The sequence below is a fragment of the Suillus clintonianus genome (assembly GCF_016758775.1).
Source record: "Suillus clintonianus strain FC179 chromosome Unknown DEU56scaffold_11, whole genome shotgun sequence".
Taxonomy (NCBI): Eukaryota; Fungi; Basidiomycota; class Agaricomycetes; order Boletales; family Suillaceae; genus Suillus; species Suillus clintonianus.
The window spans coordinates 475,672-494,070 of record NW_024539235.1 but is presented as its reverse complement, the minus strand read 5'-3'; the positions used below and the strand labels follow the sequence as shown (position 1 = coordinate 494,070).

The 18,399-nt window shown below is 47.6% G+C and overlaps 8 protein-coding genes across 8 annotated transcripts; 4 read left to right on the top strand and 4 right to left on the bottom strand.

The window, feature by feature from the left end:
* Positions 1-59: 59 nt before the first annotated feature.
* Positions 60-1,569, top strand: DEU56DRAFT_924896 (CDK-activating kinase assembly factor MAT1-domain-containing protein; the record flags this gene model as incomplete). The annotated part of the gene is made up of 6 exons (XM_041358563.1): positions 60-202; positions 232-274; positions 332-420; positions 472-624; positions 677-750; positions 924-1,569. 6 exons carry the CDS (start codon positions 60-62, stop codon positions 1,154-1,156), a joined length of 735 nt encoding a protein of 244 aa, XP_041212511.1. The 3' UTR covers positions 1,157-1,569.
* Positions 1,570-2,179: 610 nt separating this feature from the next.
* On the bottom strand, positions 2,180-4,239 carry DEU56DRAFT_781665 (peptidase family C78-domain-containing protein). Its single transcript, XM_041352060.1, has 11 exons — positions 4,151-4,239; positions 3,988-4,100; positions 3,790-3,939; positions 3,608-3,737; positions 3,420-3,556; positions 3,295-3,366; positions 3,205-3,238; positions 3,117-3,157; positions 2,854-3,067; positions 2,468-2,803; positions 2,180-2,416 (listed from the first exon to the last, which is right to left on the bottom strand). Exons 1-11 carry the CDS (start codon positions 4,201-4,203, stop codon positions 2,314-2,316), a joined length of 1,383 nt encoding a protein of 460 aa, XP_041212510.1. The 5' UTR covers positions 4,204-4,239; the 3' UTR covers positions 2,180-2,313.
* Positions 4,240-4,312: 73 nt separating this feature from the next.
* On the top strand, positions 4,313-5,707 carry DEU56DRAFT_781664 (nucleophile aminohydrolase). Its single transcript, XM_041352059.1, has 9 exons — positions 4,313-4,413; positions 4,467-4,504; positions 4,557-4,598; positions 4,651-4,777; positions 4,830-4,954; positions 5,010-5,135; positions 5,193-5,369; positions 5,423-5,483; positions 5,546-5,707. Exons 1-9 carry the CDS (start codon positions 4,392-4,394, stop codon positions 5,632-5,634), a joined length of 807 nt encoding a protein of 268 aa, XP_041212509.1. The 5' UTR covers positions 4,313-4,391; the 3' UTR covers positions 5,635-5,707.
* DEU56DRAFT_977996 (uncharacterized protein) lies at positions 5,708-7,089 on the bottom strand. The gene is made up of 2 exons (XM_041359669.1): positions 6,884-7,089; positions 5,708-6,829 (listed from the first exon to the last, which is right to left on the bottom strand). The coding sequence occupies exons 1-2, from the start codon at positions 6,918-6,920 to the stop codon at positions 5,814-5,816; spliced, it is 1,053 nt and encodes a 350-aa protein (XP_041212508.1). The 5' UTR covers positions 6,921-7,089; the 3' UTR covers positions 5,708-5,813.
* Positions 7,090-7,179: 90 nt separating this feature from the next.
* On the top strand, positions 7,180-8,652 carry DEU56DRAFT_781662 (Alpha/Beta hydrolase protein). The gene is made up of 7 exons (XM_041352058.1): positions 7,180-7,443; positions 7,496-7,621; positions 7,677-7,786; positions 7,839-7,927; positions 7,981-8,006; positions 8,059-8,188; positions 8,244-8,652. The coding sequence occupies exons 1-7, from the start codon at positions 7,220-7,222 to the stop codon at positions 8,583-8,585; spliced, it is 1,047 nt and encodes a 348-aa protein (XP_041212507.1). The 5' UTR covers positions 7,180-7,219; the 3' UTR covers positions 8,586-8,652.
* Positions 8,653-8,725: 73 nt separating this feature from the next.
* Positions 8,726-9,386, bottom strand: DEU56DRAFT_781659 (uncharacterized protein). Its single transcript, XM_041352056.1, has 3 exons — positions 9,361-9,386; positions 9,030-9,308; positions 8,726-8,981 (listed from the first exon to the last, which is right to left on the bottom strand). The coding sequence occupies exon 2, from the start codon at positions 9,306-9,308 to the stop codon at positions 9,045-9,047; it is 264 nt and encodes an 87-aa protein (XP_041212506.1). The 5' UTR covers positions 9,361-9,386; the 3' UTR covers positions 8,726-8,981; positions 9,030-9,044.
* A 146-nt stretch (positions 9,387-9,532) lies between these two features.
* Positions 9,533-14,350, top strand: DEU56DRAFT_909020 (DEAD H helicase; the record flags this gene model as incomplete). Its single annotated transcript, XM_041357060.1, has 30 exons — positions 9,533-9,658; positions 9,831-9,925; positions 9,978-10,010; positions 10,065-10,292; positions 10,483-10,730; positions 10,780-10,946; positions 11,003-11,068; positions 11,119-11,233; positions 11,280-11,317; positions 11,368-11,414; positions 11,465-11,530; positions 11,581-11,633; positions 11,687-11,766; positions 11,818-12,006; positions 12,060-12,080; positions 12,135-12,213; positions 12,271-12,284; positions 12,331-12,471; positions 12,524-12,804; positions 12,850-13,030; positions 13,087-13,113; positions 13,162-13,235; positions 13,289-13,297; positions 13,346-13,416; positions 13,468-13,494; positions 13,549-13,564; positions 13,616-13,870; positions 13,926-13,984; positions 14,036-14,077; positions 14,154-14,350. 30 exons carry the CDS (start codon positions 9,533-9,535, stop codon positions 14,348-14,350), a joined length of 3,045 nt encoding a protein of 1,014 aa, XP_041212505.1.
* A 457-nt stretch (positions 14,351-14,807) lies between these two features.
* DEU56DRAFT_729670 (kinase-like domain-containing protein) lies at positions 14,808-18,123 on the bottom strand (the record flags this gene model as incomplete). The annotated part of the gene is made up of 15 exons (XM_041348114.1): positions 14,808-15,353; positions 15,405-15,694; positions 15,743-15,845; positions 15,896-15,961; positions 16,021-16,104; positions 16,157-16,246; positions 16,297-16,343; positions 16,395-16,599; positions 16,664-16,902; positions 16,959-17,144; positions 17,201-17,333; positions 17,395-17,502; positions 17,558-17,688; positions 17,744-17,783; positions 17,836-18,123. The coding sequence occupies 15 exons, from the start codon at positions 18,121-18,123 to the stop codon at positions 14,808-14,810; spliced, it is 2,556 nt and encodes an 851-aa protein (XP_041212504.1).
* Between the last annotated feature and the right edge of the window lie 276 nt (positions 18,124-18,399).

Here is an 18,399-nt window from a genome sequence, read left to right as displayed (position 1 = left end):
TAGGGTCGACAACACTGGATTGCCTGTCAGTGACTAGTAGTGATGCATCGGGCAGCAGTATGGTGGTTCACCCTGTCATTCACGGTAAATTAGCAGGGCAAATTAGCCCACCCAAATTCCCTGAATCCCTACTCTTGGATGGCGCAGTCCTGGGTTGGAAGGCTAACATCCAACACACACCGCTCGCTCCAGCACACCTCAAGTTCAGAGCACATCCTCGACCCTTTTTAGCGGGGGCGTGAAAGATGCATCTGGCCGAACCACCGAATACTTCGTGCGTCGTGGTCTCTATCCGTCGACCTCACTCACTAACATGCTATGGAATCAATAGTCTATGGACGACCAATGCCCTGTGTGCAAGTCTGATCGGTACTTGAATCCCAAGCTTCGTCTTCTGGTCAGCTCTTGTTACCATAAAATGTGTGCATCTCGGTTCGCATAAAAACACAAGCTGATGCAAATATTTTGTAGGTGCGAGTCGTGCATCGACCGCTTGTTCACTTTAGGACCCGCCCCATGTCCTATCTGCCAGAAGGTCCTACGAAAGCTTGCATTCACTCCCCAGACTTTTGAGGACCTTACTGTGGAAAAAGAAATCGCCGTGCGCAGGCGAATAGCCAAGGAGTGAGTAATCGTATATTTGTATCAAGAACTGAACGTCATTACGAATGGCCAGATTCAACAAACGACGCGAAGACTTCTTCGACCTTCACGCCTACAACGATTATCTTGAAGAAGTGGAAGATATCAGTGAGTGCCTTTTGTTCGACAATGTACACCGCGCTTATGCTATCAAGCTTTCAACCTTATTAACGACGTCGACATTCCCCAAACTGAAGCTCGGATACTCGCTCATCGGCAAGAAAACGCAGCACTTATAGAACTCAACCTTCACCGCGAAGAACAATAACAATACGCACAAGCATTGAAGGAGCAAGAAGAACTAGAACGCCAGGAGAAAGAACAACGTACACTCGAGCTGCGAAGAGAACAGGAGATAGAGCGCGAGGAACGAGAAACAGCCCAACGCGAGATTATCGATCGCCTTGAGACCAGCACTAAGAGTGCCGTGTGCATTGTCGTGCTTCCCACAAACGTCAACTTCAATTTGTCGAGTTCATCCTTTCAATGGGAATCACGAATTAAACGAGACTGACACAGGAATGCATGCAATTTGAATGTGCATACATATGTCAAGTGAACGGTGAACAGAACCGACAAATGCTTTGATTCAGAGACAATCCTTTGGCTGGCATTGGCTTGGTCCGATTCAATCATATAATTGCATGGCTTTCGAAGAACTGGGAACTCGGACGTGTTTTCATGCATAGCTTAACAGCACCTGTACGGAAATAATTCCTCTAGGCATTTGTATCGCATCGGTCTAATAAATCCCCGAGTGGCGGGACATACGTCCAGACTCCAAAGACAATCATGTTAATTAACTCAGCGAGGACCTACGTATTGTGCCATTAATCACAGCACGCCAATAGCATTCCGATGCCAAAGCAGAAATGTGACTCACTGCCGCGACGTGTCCTTCAGTCTGCCAGCTCAACGGGAATTGGGATAATCGCAGTAATCACTGGTAGGCTATTGGTATTACAAGGCAAAGGATGAATCATGGGATGGAATTCTGGACGTAAAGCTCATACTCACATCCAAGTCCTTCATACAAATAAGGTCAGTGCAGCAATCGTATGAGGTGCTACAAGACGAGAATCGGGGCGCACATGCAGTGACAGACATAGATACTGTCAAAGCAGCAACGACGCAAAGGAAGGAGGAACGCATTATTTGTGCGAGGTGATGATATCCTGTATAATGATGCAGGGCAGCGCTAGGAAGGCATATCCTGTTTATGATGTGATGAGATGCCGCCGATGTAACACCATCCCGACCGATGCTATGGCAATTTGTCCGATCTGCGGAGTGACGCGTTTTATGGCGAGTCACTGCTGTCAAGACGAATTGGGGCTTAGGGGAAATGCTATATGCATACACGAGAGTGAGTCCCCTGAAGGAGGCAGAACTCGACAGATTTAGGCACGCCCAAATGGATGCGGGGACGGAAACAATCCGAAACGTTTCGATGCTATGGTACTAGTGTCTCACACTTCATCTGAGCAAAGTGTGTTTTGTAGAAGGCGTTTTCCTATTGAACGTGTGACGTTCATCTCGCTTGAATTTACTTGGTCATGCCCCACCATCCACGTATCCTGTGCAAATGGGTGATCAAAAACATGTCAAATTATGGGGTGTAATGTAAATAAAACAAGGGGAAACATGCGCATGGGGCTAAATCAAGAAAAATCAACAACCCAAGATACTCCTCACAACCTTTCGCTTGTTGCGTTCTTCAATAGACCATGGATCAGTCATGGGGAAGTACAGTATCTGGTAGTCTTTCTTGCGCCTGAGAACTGTCACTGAGTCCGCATGGTCCGTCCAGAAAAAGAACACGCACTGCAATTTAGACATGCTAAGCCGAAAATGATTCACGACATTAGCAGGGTCAAGCGTGGATAGCTGTGTTTGACCTGGAGAAATGCCCGATCCATGGTCATTCTTGGGCGTGTCATTAACGTTTTCCACGACCATGATTTCATCGTCTGACTCAAATGATTTGGTTCGTTTGTGCTGTCGCAGATCAGAAGATGATGAAGGACGTTTCAGCTTCGAGGAACGTCCGTTAGATGTTGGATGCATGACAGAATGCAGCACTTGGTTGGTCCGCGACTGTTCCCATACAACAGAGGAAGGTCCAGCTATTGCAGCTCGACGCACACTGAGTCTCGGGGGCCTTGGAGACATCACATCAGTGTCTCCGCCTATTCACAACGGTAATATCACCTTGAAGGGTCAAACACGAGAAGATTCGTATCCCCATTCTTTGAGATCTCGTATCCAACGATTGTTTGAGAATGTCCACTGAACTGCAGAACCAGAGGCATTTTATCCGTCGCAACCACAGGTGAAGCACCGCGGAGGACATCAGTCACCGTGCCCTGATTTGGATTTGGCGGCGAAAAGTACTGGACAATCCAGTCTATCATAACTTGAATCCCTGTCAGCAGGATAAGTCTGATAATTGCCAATGTAAAACTGGAAGTCACCTTTCTCGCTTTTTGAGAGATCAAAATCTATCAGCTGTGAGCTGTATAGAGACTCAGGACGTTGTCTTACAAAGAGTTAATGACGTACGGGACTGCGCGAGATGTGAACGCGGTATAGAGTTCTGAAAGCGCACTTTTGAATCAATCGAGATCCTGAGGAGCAGTGTTTTGGGCATACCTCCTGTACCAATCCATTTGTTTGTTTCTACCAATTTGTTCCCTAGGTCTTTGGCACCTTCACGATCATAACCTGCCAAGGGTAGCTCAGTATCATAATGAACTTTCATATGTGGACAGTTGTACCTTCCTTCCACGCAGCTTCCATCCAACGTTGCAGATTGCGAACACTGGGGGGAAAGGGATCATCTAGTAATGCAAAATATATGCTCTGAATTTGCTGGTCCATGAGCGCGGCACATGCCATGAGGAAATTGCGATATCTGAGACAACGCGTCAGTCGGATAGGGGACAGTGGCCGGTGTGATACCTACCCGCATCCCCATCGGCGATCGAATGCTTCGACACTAATATGCGTAGCCGATTCACAACAGAGAACAGCTCGACGGGTGTTTCCTTTGGTATGAGATTTCTTCAAAGCGTGCTTCAAGAGCGGGATCAAGCCTGATGTACTTATCCTCAGGGACACGGCTCATGTGAATTCTGACAGGCATACCTGGGGTGCAGTTGTCAGGTGGCGGTCTCGACAAAGTCGGATACCAAAAGTCATCTGCAGGTTTCTTTCTCAGTTGCAGTGGGTAGCTGTGGGGTTTGAACAAGTCTTTGGGTATCGTTGGCTTCCTGAACTTATTACTAGATGGTTGTTCTATCAAACAAGTGAGAACGGGGAGTATGAAACATGCCGGACGCATACTACTAGAGCTGGGGTTGAAGTGTGCTTCATAATGCTGATGGCGTTGAAGTTCGCTGAGATTCTCGGAGTCGAAGTTCATGTCACACAACTGGCACAGGGTTGGGCCAACATGGCTGGTGGTGCAGTAAGCTTGCGAGGATGATGGTAGACTGACTTCACTCACGACGGCCGTGAGCTGCTCTCACCCATAATTTGTACCTCATCGTCCGAGTCCATCCGCGTCGCGCGCGCAAGTACTTTAACTTAAGCACTTTAAGGTGGTAGTGGTCAATAGACCGACGTATTCGACATAAATGGATACGCTTACTAAGCGAACGTACGCCAGCCTCGACGCGCGTTCAAGCACATAAGTAAGACTTCGTATCACCTCCTCTGTAGATCACATCCATTACTTGCTTGCAGCCATGTCCAGGTCATACGATCGCGGTGCGTCTCTGACATGCTGAAGCTGACCAGTACAGCGACTGATATCTGCATAGCACTCACCGTCTTCTCTCCGGATGGTCACTTGTTTCAGGTCAGTCAAGTCGCGTCTCAATGACCGTGATATCACCTCATCTGTTCGATAGGTTGAGTACGCCCTCGAAGCTGTTCGCAAAGGAACATGTGCTGTAAGACCTTGACGTCATTTAGCCTAATGGCAGTGGTAATTGTCCGTCGTAGGTCGGTGTTCGGGGTAATGATGTGGTCGTTCTTGGCGTCGAAAAGAAATCCGTCCTGCAACTCCAAGACCCCCGTACCGTTAGAAAGGTCGTGATGCTTGATGATCACATTTGCCTTGCATTTGCTGGTGCGCTTTTCATATCCCGCTCGACCGCATTATTTGATCTTGCATCATGCAGGCTTGACCGCGGACGGCAGAGTCCTCATCGACAAAGCGCGGATAGAATGTCAAAGTCATCGACTGACTGTAGAGGATCCTGTCACAGTAGAGTATATAACAAGACACATTGCTGGTATACAACAGGTCAGTAATCGATTGCTGCTGACAGGGTATTTGCCCTCATCCCGGCCTCCCCCAGAAATACACGCAATCCGGTGGTGTACGACCATTTGGTATCTCAACATTGATCATCGGATTTGATCCACATGATTCGCGACCAAGACTGTACCAGACTGAGCCGAGTGGCATCTATAGTGCATGGAAGGTTAGTCAAATTCTCCCTTGTATCGTACACGGTTCAACATTCTACCTTCCTTTACAGGCCAATGCAATTGGTCGGTCATCGAAAACAGTCCGCGAATTCCTCGAGAAAAATCACAAAGATGGCATGACTCGCGAAGAAAGCATAAAGCTGACGGTCAAAAGTCTTCTCGAAGTCGTGCAAACAGGAGCGAAAAACATTGAGATCAGCGTCATGGAAAGCTATGGCAAAGTCACGGTTCGATCCCATCTTATTTCATGTCATTCATTGGTCTCTGACGAACTTGGTAGCACTTGGAACTACCTGAGATCGAAGCAATTGTCGCTGAGATCGAGCGGGAGAAAGAAGCTGGTATGTCTTCCGAATGCAAATTTTCAATGTTAATGTCAATGATCACTGATTGCTGCACTCAGAGGCCGAAAGGAAACGGTCAAGGCTGGCGGCAACTGCAGCTGGTCAAGCAGCAATGGCAACGAGGGCAGATCAGCCCTCTGGACAGTAATCCTGTATTGTATGTTCTCGTGAATGACATCTACATACCTTTGCTGTGAGGCCGTACATAAGCCTTTTCAAATCTGCTGCCCATTCTACACAATGTCTCAAAGCTACTCAAGATAATCAAGATGTATATACATATTACAGAATGTAGGTCTCGAACGACTACCATCATCATCATCATCATCATCGAGCTTTCTCTGCAGCATTGGTGATAGCCTGTGCATTGATTGTTGCTTCTCTCCACATCATTACTCCGGCAATTGCAGCTCCAGGTCCCACTATGAAAGTAGCTGACGCGTGCCACAAAATCAACACCATTAAGCCTGTTAGACTTTTAGCGAACCACAGTGTTATCAAAATAGTCGAGCCGATTCCAATTGCCATATCCCACTTCAGGAACGCCGCTGCACCTTCAGCAATAGATGTTGCTGATGGGTCCAAAGGAGCCATAGGGGGCATTATAAGTTTTTGGAAGAGCGCTGAACTGTTGAAGATAGGCCAGATGTGCGCGACGTGCAAATAAGCGGAGGCGACGTATACAAGCATGTACATGGCTTGCACAGTGCCGTATCCCGATCCAGTGTGTTGTGAGGGTGGTCGTATTTTGCAGTGCGCCCAATGGGCGACTTTCATGTATAATGGGAAGATCTGCCACATTGCAGTCACAACCGGGTCTTCCAAAACCACCATGCAAAAGGTGGGGATAGCATAGCCAGCAACAAGGGCAAATAAAAGTGCTTCTGCGTTCCCTTGATTGATTCTATCACCACGACGGGCTGTACCACCAGTCAGAGCGAAGGCAAACCAATAAATCGGCATGATCACTCCACAGCTGCAGAGCTGAAAAACCATGCCGATAGTCGCAGGCATCCTGAGTCGCTTAGGATGATATTCACGAGTGGCTTCTGCAAAAGGGATGATGGCGATTGCGGAAAGCGTGGTGGACATGAGGATTAGAAGAGGTTGATAAGTCGGGTTCATCAAGCCATGATAAAAGGTAACGATGGCGCAGAGTTTGGAGTCGAGAGCGGGGATATTGGTATATGTAGTGCGCATTGGGAACAATCCCCCGTCTACAGGCGCGCCACATACTGCGTGAAGTTTTGAAACCAGGCCATTGCCGTAGAGACACCGGACGAACAGGATGTAAGCTGTTGCTAATGCGAGAAGTGGGAACACAGCAAGCATCCTGGCTGGAACTAAAAGTACCGCTTAGCATCGGGCGAACCAAGTGATCTGGTAGTACGACTTACACCCGGAGATGAACGTTGGGGGTCGTGGTTGAGTCATTAGGGAAGCTTGAATTGGACTGCGAAAGTCTCCAAGGGCTATGTAACGATGATATGTCTTGTATGCACTTTCGCAAAAGCAGATGGAAGGGATCGTCACTGGCTGCCAGTGAAGATCGGCGACGCTGGCAGGCTGCTGTTGACAACGTTGATACCGAACACGCACAAGCTTCAGATGTGATTATGTAAACCAACCATGTTTCCGAACATGGTATAGCTAATAAGGTACAGCCAGGCTGAGCCAGCTACTCTCAAGGTCCGTGAGCCTAATATGCTTTCTTTGTTCAACTTATAATAGTCATGGATACCGCCGTAACATCAGTCACTTCCCAAACCACCATGTCGCCAGCGCACGACCAGGTTTTGGGCCCCGAATATGAGACACTTTTCGACCCCGACACATGCACTCGCAGAGGTCTTTGTCCTGTAACACAGATTCGCAAACAGGGAGGTCCGCTTGAGAGCCATTCTTTGTACTATGAGCAACACGGCACTGGACCTGAGAAGGTCGTCTTTATCATGGGGTAGGTTCAACGTGTCTAAGCTCTACTGTAGTTTTACCAGGATTCCTTGCAGCGTCAATAGCACATCCTTTGGATGGTTATCTCAGGTCGAGTACTTCGGGAGACTTCCCCAGTACTCGGTACTAGTTTTCGACAATCGCGGTGTGGGTATGAGTGGTACTCCGAGGGGTCCGTACACGTATGTTTTCAGTTTATCCCGGTTGATATGCATATCAATTCTTTCCGGGTCATAGAACGAGCGGCATGGCCGAGGACGTCATAACATTACTCGACTATCTGAAATGGAACGAAGAACGTAGCATTCACGTTGTAGGCATCTCAATGGGCGGAATGATATCACAAGGTATCGTTGTAGTCTTTCAAATCGATTTGTGGTTCTCATGTCGCATCTTAAGAGCTTGCAGATCGTATACCCGATAGAATAATTTCCCTGAGCCTCATTGTCACCACCGCGGGCGGTCAATTCTGGCTGAATATGCCACCTGTAGGTCTTCTAATTTATCTGTAACTAATGAAATCTGTGCTGAATTCCTCCAGTGGAAAGGTTCTACGTCACTGGCAAGGTTAGATACGATGCGCCCTCTGAGCCTACCTGCTAATTACTTTCATGCGTAGGCTGTTGATGACAGGAGACCCTGACGTAAAGGTTCCCATCCTAATGGATATGCTATACCCCCGAGCATGGCTAGCGGAGAAGGCCAAAGATGACCCAGAGGGAAGGACCAACTTAGAAGTCCAGTCGTCTGTCAGTACGGTGATACGTTTATGGTGCATCAGTGACTGACTTCATCTTCTGCAAGTTTTACCATTGGCGTCTGAAGATCACCCGGCCCCAAACACCCATAGGTGCTTTGTCACAAATGTATGCAGGGCTCACTCACTATGTCTCACCCGCGCGACTGCGCAAGATATCCTCATCGATACCTAAAGTTGTCATCCTAACAGGCGACCAGGATGATGTAATACGTAGTTCTGACAGTCGCCACCTACATCGTCATATGCCCGAGGCCGAGTTTCATTGGTGGGAGGGGACGGGCCATGGAATTTCGGCGCAGTGGAAGACAAGGTTCAATGAACTCTTGGAGAAGACGTTTGAAGCAGGGAGGCTATCAGTTGCGGCTGCAAGTGTAGACACGAACTGAACTGTTACCTTTACCTGGACCCACTACCTGTAGTATGCGCGTATACCTATATTATTACCCATGGACCACTTAACTTGCTGCCGGCCTACATGCAGCTGCAAGTATTCACGTTTGCGCTGGTCACCAGTCCAATTGTATATGTCCGACTTGACTAAAGCATTGTCTTGGCACTAGTTGATCTCGCAGAATAGCCAGGATGCACATTGAAAAATCCGACGTTGAAGAAGCATTCGCACGTTCTTTTGAGACGTCGCCTATCTTCACAATAAATTTGTGGTGAAGAATAGAATGCAGCCGCATGATGAAACCATGGGCACTATTAAAATGTTATTCATAAATACATTGAGCAGTGGGTCCTGCAACGGCGGAGACAACACGATATGACACAAGGTGTCTCTGATAACGATCCATAAATAAGGATAGGCAAGAGGGGGAGGAACTCACATCCACGCTAAGTGTTCACCGTTCCTTCAACAATCTCTTCAGCTGAACGCGCATCTCCTCCGGCGCTTTTCCAATAGCTTTTTTCGTAACATGCGGCTCTATGCGCAAATTTGGTGGCCATATATCACCCGCTTCTTGTTGCCTGCGAGCCATAATCCGGAGCAGAGGCTCTTTGAATGCACGCTCATTCTGGTTTGTGAGCGGTGGTGGAAGAATTTTACTTCCTGGCTTTAGAGAGGCCTTTGGAACGACTCGGAGAGTACGCGGTATAGCGGACATCTGGTACAAGTTAAAGTTTTATTCAGATTCAGATGTAAGGATTCCGACTTACTTGAATGTTTGCCGGAAACTTGAAAGCGAGCGTGACGATCTAAGTGTGACAAATGTTGCAATTTATGTGCGGTGTCACGCGTTTAGGGGCGCGCTACGTGACAGAAACTTGTCTACTCTCCACTTTCAGGCAGACCGAATCGTATTAGTTCAACGTTCCGGCACTTGCAAGTATGAAGCGTTCAACTGCGGGTTCCGCCAATGAAGCAGCAAAACGGCAGAAGGTTTCGAGTGCGACAGGTACTAGGAACCAAGGCAAGGGAAAGGAAACATTAGAGTGGCCTGAGTATTTCCATGATGTGAGTCAAATATTTGTATAGATGAACTCTCCTGCTAAGTAATTGTATACGCAAGTTGTTCAAGGTATGCCATTTGATGCAACAAATTTCTTCTGAGTCTTCATGTCGTTGCAGATATTCAAGGCGAGTTGCCACATGTGGTTGTCTGAAATACACTCACATGAGACATTAGGCATTGAACACAGTTCTTGCATTTTTATCTTCCCGCAAGCATCTTGCAACCACTTTTCCTATGGTTCGTTCCTCCGTCGAAGGTCTTCTGAAAAGGTTCGTTTGCTCATCCGGAAGCATCGTGATCACTAAGTAAACACGACTGCAGACCACTCGAACTGTTTAAAGTCGCCGAACTCAAGTAGGTGGAGCAGACTATACGATTCAACCGAATAATCACAATCATATTCTACAGAGCCCTTCTCCCGGATATCGTCGAGTTCGCTTACATTCCTCACAGTGACCTCCGCATACATGGAGAGACAGTTTCTCAACAGAAGAAACGTTCAAACAGCCCTGACTTCGCGCTTCACTCACAGACTCTTGCCATTGACACACCGTCGAGCTCTCGACTCCCAGGTCATGAAGAGGAAGAGCATGTCCTTCGACTAGAATTTTCAGAGAACCTTTGCAGGACCACAAAGTCAGCTTTATCCTTGTTGTCTGGGTGTAATGGAATGCAGACTGACGCAAAACCTTTTTCTCTCTCCCTCCAACTATGATCCCCACACAATTCAGTGGTTTAGTTGATAGACGAAACCAGCGCTTTAAAGATGCTGTCGACGAGTATGCATACGCATATTGCTTTTATTATTGTTAACCCCGAAATATAGGCTTATCAAGGCCACTCCAGAGGGAGAGGTATCCGCGGATTTGCTTCAAGCAGCAGCAAGAGACCACATCCCCGTAAACCCTTCCGCAAAGAAAGCCCTAGCCACCAGTGACCTCCAGAATCTGATAATACCCGAACCTAAAGACCGGCCCTCTATTGACGACATAATACTAGAAATTCAACAACAACAATGGTATAAAATCCAAATTGCCGACCGGCGGACAATCAAGGAGAAGGAAGCTATTGAAGGTAGCAAGGTTTTTCACAATGCTTCTTGTTTCTGACAACTTGCATTCAGGATTGCTGGATGAGCCTCTTTCACATACAATACAACAAGCATTGCGAGAGTCGCGAAATATAACCTCGCTATATTGCCATCAAACTGCCGCCATCAACGCTATTGCGCGGAGGAACCATGTCATTGTTTCGACCAGTACTGCGTCAGGCAAGAGTGTGATTTATCAGGTGCTTTCTGCAGAACAACTTCTGGAAATTCTGAACTGAAAAAACATTGTTTTCAGGTTCCTTTACTGAAGTTTCTAGAAGACAATTCTAATTCCACAGCCATATTTATATACCCCACCAAGGTTTGTCCTCGATTGAACAAGGTGCCCGCATCTTATGATATGTTCTTCAGGCTTTAGCTCAGGATCAACGTACTGCGCTGGAGCAGTTGCTATGGGCCTGCCCCGGACTGCAGCATATTAAGGTAGCGACGTATGATGGGGATACCCCGCAGGATCACCGGAGAAGTAAGCTTCCTGCATTTTGCGCATGGCAATTGATGAATTTCTTCAGCTATTCGGGAGACTTCCTCCGTCATCTTTACCAACTTTGTAGGTATGCATAAGTGAGTATCATCGAACTTTCTGATAGTACCATCAAGGACATGTTGCACACTTCTATTCTACCTCATGAGGAGCATTGGCGGACGTGAGCTTTTTCATTTTCATTTCACACTAACATTGACGTATTATCCAAAGCTTCATGAAAAACCTCAAACTCGTAGCAGTCGACGAACTGCATTACTATTCCAATTTATTTGGGAGGTAAGATTCATGGATGCACGATTTAATTCCAGTCTCATAAAGCTTCCAAGTCATGTTGCTCAGATCATCCGCCGTTTCCGCAGGATCTGTGCAGCTGTAGGGAGTATGTTCCAGTTGCATGGCGCCTCCCTCATTTTTTGACCAAATTTTGGCCAGACCAGCGAGTTATATTTGTATCATGTAGCGCCACGATATCGAAGCCAAGTCAGCATATGAAACGCCTTTTCGGGGTCGAGGTATGCTCTCTTACACTCCTCAGTGTGTCCCGTTTCAACAATCTCTTGCAGGACGTGGAAGAAATCGTTGAGGATGGCGCTCCATCTGGCAAGAAGGATTACTTAGTCTGGGATCCTCCTAGTATGAAGAATCAGGATCCTGGGGTTGCAAAACTCGGACAATCGAGGCCAATGTGTGAGGCCATCAACCTCATGATATTTCTGATGATGCGTGGTGTTCGAGTCATTCTATTCTGCAAGGTCTGTACCATACTTTTGGCTTAACTGGACTTCAGAGGCTTAGGCAAATTTAGTTTCGAAAAGCGTGCGAGTTGGTGAGCAGGATGCCCCTTAATTTTGAGTTGACTTGGGATTGACGTTGACTAAAGGCGATGAAAACCCTGCGCAAACAGCTTAGTGCTGAGGGACGTTTAGATGTTCTTGCGAAGGTCATGCCTTACAGAGGAGGTCAATCTTTGTTTTGGGCATCTGATTGATCTGCAACTCATCACATTATATATTTAGGGTACTCTCAGGAGGTCAGTATTGTGTACTCCCGGCGATGTAGTTCTTAGGGATTCATAGGATCGGCGCCGCATTGAACATGAAGCTTTTTCGGGACACTTACTCGGTATTGTTGCAACTAATGCTCTTGAGCTCGGTGTAGATATCGGTGTTTTGGACGCCGTCATCATGCTTGGATTTCCATTTGGCATCGCCAACTTTGTTGGTACCTTTCAGAGATGTTCGTGACAATGCTGATTCATTGAATTTTTAGCGGCAGCAGGCTGGTCGGGCTGGGCGAAGATCCCGCGATTCATTGGCTGTATTGGTAGCTGAAGACCTCCCTATAGACCAAGAATACGTCGACTCCCCGGACGAACTTTATAACAAGCCTGTGGACGACCTGATCGTTGACGTTGAGAGCAAAGTCATCATCGAGGCTCACTTGCAATGTGCTGCTCATGAAATGCCTTTGTCCAAGGATGATGTTATCTACTTCGGTGCCTCGCTAGCCGAACTGTGCGATTCGAAGCTACGGAAAGACAAAGACGGATGGTAGTGTCCTGCTTCATATCTGGGTCTACTGCTAACCTTGCATAGGTATCACCCTCACCCCAAGTTTCTCCCCTATCCAGCCAAGCACATCTCAATTCGTGGGGCTGATGACGACAAGTACACCATTATCGATGTGACGAAAGTTGGACTTCCAGGTGGAGTGCCAAGAATTATGGAAGAGATTGAGCTTTCAAGGGCTATCTTCGAGCTATATGAGGGTGGAGTGGTTCGTCACTAATCCCATATTATTTTCTGAGATTACACACTCATGCTTGTCTTCAGTTCATACATCAAGGACTGACGTTTATCGTAAGCACGACTGATTAGGTATCATAGTCCCCCCTGACTGTCGCATAGGTTAAAGAAGTCAGTCATGATACCAAAATGGCCAGACTTGTGAGGGCGGATGTCAACTGGATCACTAAGCCGAGGTGCGTTCATATCCGATTTCCCTGTTATAACAATCTACAAAGGCACCCTGTAGAGATTTCACGTAAGTACTTCTTCATTTATATACTCCATCGCTTGACTGGATCAACAGGGATGTGGATGCCAAGCAAACACATCGAATCAAAGAGATTGCGGGGTCGCCGCATAGAGCATATTTCGGAAGTGAGTGAATCATATTCCCAATCATATCAATGTTTCATTGCCGTCGCATAGGAGTCGATGTGACGACTGTAATATTTGGTATGTTCAATCCCATGACATGAAAAGCTCTTTGTTTAATGTTTTATTTCGCAGGCTTCAGAAAAATCAGGTGAGCGTAGATGTTAATTGATAGTCCGTCGATTTCGAAGTTGCTCTTCAGGGGAAACAAGGAACTGGATTCTGTTGACGTTGAAACGCCGCCGTACGAAAGACAAGTTATCGGATTCTGGTTCGATCTGCACAAAGATTTACTTGGATTGATGAGGGAAAAGCGTTTGGACCTTGCAGAAGCCATCCATTCTGCATCGCATGCATGGATGAATCGATTTGTTCTTTCTCCCGACTTGCGGACAGAATGCAAGGCAGCAGAGAAAGAATATAATAAAGAGGGGTCGCAGCGGAAGCGTCCCGCTAGGTTTGTCTACTTGCTCGTTACGGAGTGCCATCAGTTCACTGACGTCAGAGTATAGGCTAATATTTTATGATGCATCTCGGAAAGGTAGCGTGTCTGCCCAGGCGTTCGATCACAGTGAGCACATTATCCTCATGTATCGTCAAATTTTTCATAGTAATATCGCAGGTGGCGAAGTTTTGCGACGGGCGCACGACACAGTGGAAGCCTGTCCGTGCAAGGAAGGTTGTAGCAAATGCAAGTCCATGCCCAAAGATTCATCTTCGTTGCTGATTATTTTGACTAGGCATTCACAGCGCCACTTGCTCGGAAGGAAATGCTGTTGCCTCAAAGATCGGGGCACTCCTGATTCTGAAGGCATTACTGAACCTTGACATCGATGCCGATAGTATCGCAAAGCAATTCGGCTCGCGAGGACCCGAGACTATTGTCGAAGCGACGTATGTTCGACCATTGGATGGCATCCAAGTGGAACCAGCTTAATCGAGTTCCAACGCGCAAATGCAATACCAAGGACAGACTGGACACTGATTTAGAGGTTAAACAAATATGTTTTGTTGCATACTGTGATCCACAGTTGCAATCCCCAGTCATATCGCCTACTGCATGATCACGATGAGATGGAGAGGCAAGAGTGGCGACAGAATTTCGAATCGAACAGCAGGTTGGATGCACATCACAAGCCATACCACAGGACTTGAATAACAGAAAATTGGGTCACCAAACACAATCCAGGTGGAATAAGATTGGGAAAATAACAATCGTGCAGTGTGCTAAAATCCTGACCACGTGCGAGGTCATATGAGATAGTTAAGATGGAAACTCTAGACGACCAGCGCAGGGGCGACGAGACATCGAGAAACAACATGAAGGGACCCAATCGCAGGGACTCCACAGTGCTGACAATCACATCCGACGTTCCTGTATGAAATCAACTTCGTCACTTGAGAGGATCGAAGTCTCCCCAGTCATCTTTTGAGATCGGCCTTGTAGCAGTTGTCGGTCGAGTAGGTGCTAGTATGCTCCCCATCGACAGTGGTGATGCGTGTAGAGGAGGTGACGACATCGAGAGTGCAGGAGAAGTAGGCTGTATTGTGGTATAACCTGATGGGATATAGTTCGGCACAGAAGCAATAGTGCTCGGAGACATGGCGGCGAAGTCAGATAACGAGACATTGTAATTAGGCCTTTGTGGAGGTGGCAGCGGGGGCGGTGGCATTGTGAAACTTGCAAGTCGCTGAGGTTGCGCGGATGGGGATGAGACACGATTTGGCTGACTGGGATGTAGCGTAGGTGATGTGAAAGCAGATGTATCGAAGGCGGTAGATGGGACAGGCTTAGCACCTAACCGTGGTGGCCGAGACACTAGTGGCATCGATGACATCCGCGGTGACGACGGTAGTGAATGCGCCTGACTGGTTAAAGGAACTGATGGTGATATGGTAGAAACAGCAGGGCCTGGAGTTGGACTCTGTGATGGGATCGGCTAACGGGGACGATCAGCGTGAATGTTGTCAACAAAATATCAACAACTTACCTCGGGCGTGCCGCTAAAAATGGTCCCCCACACGTCATCATCCCATCCCTTCGAGCTATCTCCTTCGATCACCGTGTCCGGCTTCACAGTCGCACCGTTTGCACGTCCCACCAAACTTTCAAAATCAACACCCGATTTGAAGGCAGGCGACGTGACACCATTGGTGTTTGTTGCCGAACGATCCTCAATCCTCTGCGAGTCGCGGAGGAACTGATTATGTTCCTTTTCCACGCGATCACCGAGCCTACGGATAACGCTCATGAAGCGTTGATATTGTTCAATATTCAATACTATATTGCTCTCAGGTCACAGCACTGGCAATAACGGGTTATACGCACAAGGACCCATCGACATTGTCCACAATTGCGGTAGGACGAGGGTAGCCACCGCTTCTCTGTCGACCTTCACACCCATGGCCTCTTGTACCGAGAGCGTTGCCATCTAGACGCCGTCAGAAAATTCAAAAAACTGTGACAAAACATGGACCTCACCATAACAGCAGGCTCCTTCGTTCGGATTTTTGATAGCAGTGGTACGAGTTTTTGCGTGAGATTTGTCTATATCGGAGATGTGAGCATCTCAAAACAATATTAATGTGATGCAACTTGAAGCAAACCTGGTCGAGGGTCTTTACCAAGCTGAGGAACGTTTCCAGCGTAGCGACCTTCACAGTTAGTATTCTCGTTTTCGTGAATACCAGCTGCACAATGCAAGATTAAGCGCTTTTCATGAATGCTACATTTACAACTCACGGCGACTCGAGGGAACAGTACGCCGGAAACCTCAGCATAATCAATCGTCTCACAAAGATCTGGGACCGCCTTGAGGGCACGCTCTTGTACCTGTACCCTATCAGATCATGCTGCGACATGCTGTTCATTGAAAAACTCACCATAGCATGCTCAGACTCCAGTGCATGATACACAAGTGGGAGAACCTCTGAAAATGATGTAAATCCGCGTGAAGCCTAATGTCGAATCACTTGCTCACGTTCGCGAAAAACGCCCTTTTCAGTTTTACTCTGCAACATGTGGAGATTGTCCAGAAGCGTCAGCATGTTCTGCGGTGGGTCCTTGACGGTGAACAGGGGCTTAAGACTAGGCAGAACAAGCGAAGCAAACTGCGGCGCAGAAAGAACGTTGGAGATAGCAAACACATTCGGAAGAATGTACGGAAGCAAATGCGTGTCTTTCATCTGCCAACGACGCGGCGTTCCATCAGCATCGTTCTGCAGTCTGAATCGGGAACAGGACACATACCTCCTCAAGCAAGGATGGCAAGATCTTCCGTGTCCGCAGACCTTCTGAGAAGCGATCCAGAACCCCTGTGAGGCCACGCATGAAAGAAATCTTTTCCTCTCGCGTCTTTGCTGTGAAGTTCGAGCGGTCTAGGAAGTTAAGAGTAGAGATTGGTAGTGAGGAGAAGAACGGATGCGAAGGGAGCGTCGAGGGGGTCGGTCGGCTATTCGAGCCACGAGTAATGAGCGATCGAAGGAGGTCTGCATAGAGTTGTGCGTCAATGATTCTATAATTATCTTACGCGAAATGGAATAACCTTGCAAATCCGTGTCGAGCTGCCCGATGTCCGGCACAGGACGACTAGCATTATCCCTCAGGCCTCCTACATTTCCGTGGTTTCTAAACGGCGGACTGCCTTTGCAATGTACGGCATATATCAGACAACCGAGGGAATACATATCTGATGCAGTGATAAGGACTTCATCCAGTGCATATTCAGGAGCTGTCGATCCGTGGAAATGGGTCAGACACGTGTTATGATAGCAGCGCTATACGCACCAATATAATCAAAAGAACGCTGAATATATGACGGCACGCGACCATCAAAACCAGGAAATTCCCAGCGGGTCGGAGATCCATCCGCACCAACGAGGGGGATGGTAAGACCGAGGCCAGAAATTTTCCAATCACCCTAAAAAAACGGCGACTAGAATAAAGCCACACGCGGGGCCATCAGGAATGGAAACACTCACGACGTCGTTAATAATCACACATTCGGGTTTCAAATTGGTGTGAATCAGTCTCGCGGAAGTGTGCAGGAAAGACAAGCCTTTGCACAGCTGCAGTATGCCTTTCTGAATCTGAGGTGGAGATAAACTTATTAACGGCGTTCCGCATCAAAAGAAGCAGACGGACTTCGATTTCGTCTAGCTCAACTAGAGGCGTATGGCGAGACCCACGTGGTATCGAGAGATCAAGTGACGAAAGGACCGGTTCTGTTGCAAATATAAGCTCGTTCCTCGTTTCTTCAAGGGGTTCGACCATTTCTTTGCGAACAGTAAGTTCATAATGTGTACGTAGTAGGAGTTTCGTGTACCATACCCAAGATGGAAGGATGGCGCAGTTTGCTTAGTGCTGCCGCCTAAAGGACAACAACTGAGCAGAAGGCGGATTCATTGATATCGTAAATATACCTCTGCCTTCAAAACCTCCAAGACCCGCTCCCTGGATATGGGGCCCAGACCTTCCATTTCGGCGCGTTTGTCAAGGGTCCATACGGAAACTTTCTTGTTTGTGACTTTGTGGGATGCAGCCTGGACTCTCCATAGACCAACTTTAACTGATGGCAATGTTGGAGATGGGAGCGGGTTCGAAGATCCCGATGGACCTGGGGTGGAAGGCCTACTGCCATATGATGAGGCAATATTATACGACTGAGATATGGCTGTTCGGGAGAAAAACGAAGTCGCGGCTGCAAGCATCTTGGATTAATGAATCCGTGCCAATTGTTGTCCTAGAGGACTGCAATAATAACCCAGACCAGTCCCAGACGAAGTAAGTGTCTAAATCATGAAACTACGGACGTGTAGCTGACATAATGATAGCTCGACACGTGATACTCACGTGCCTAATACGGCACGCTTCCCCGCATGATCACGAGGGTACTCGTTCGAGTGACACGGTCACCGACCCAAGACCCGACCGAGTCGTCCTTGACTTGCACTTGAACACCTCTCCCGAACGTTGCTCTGCCAAAC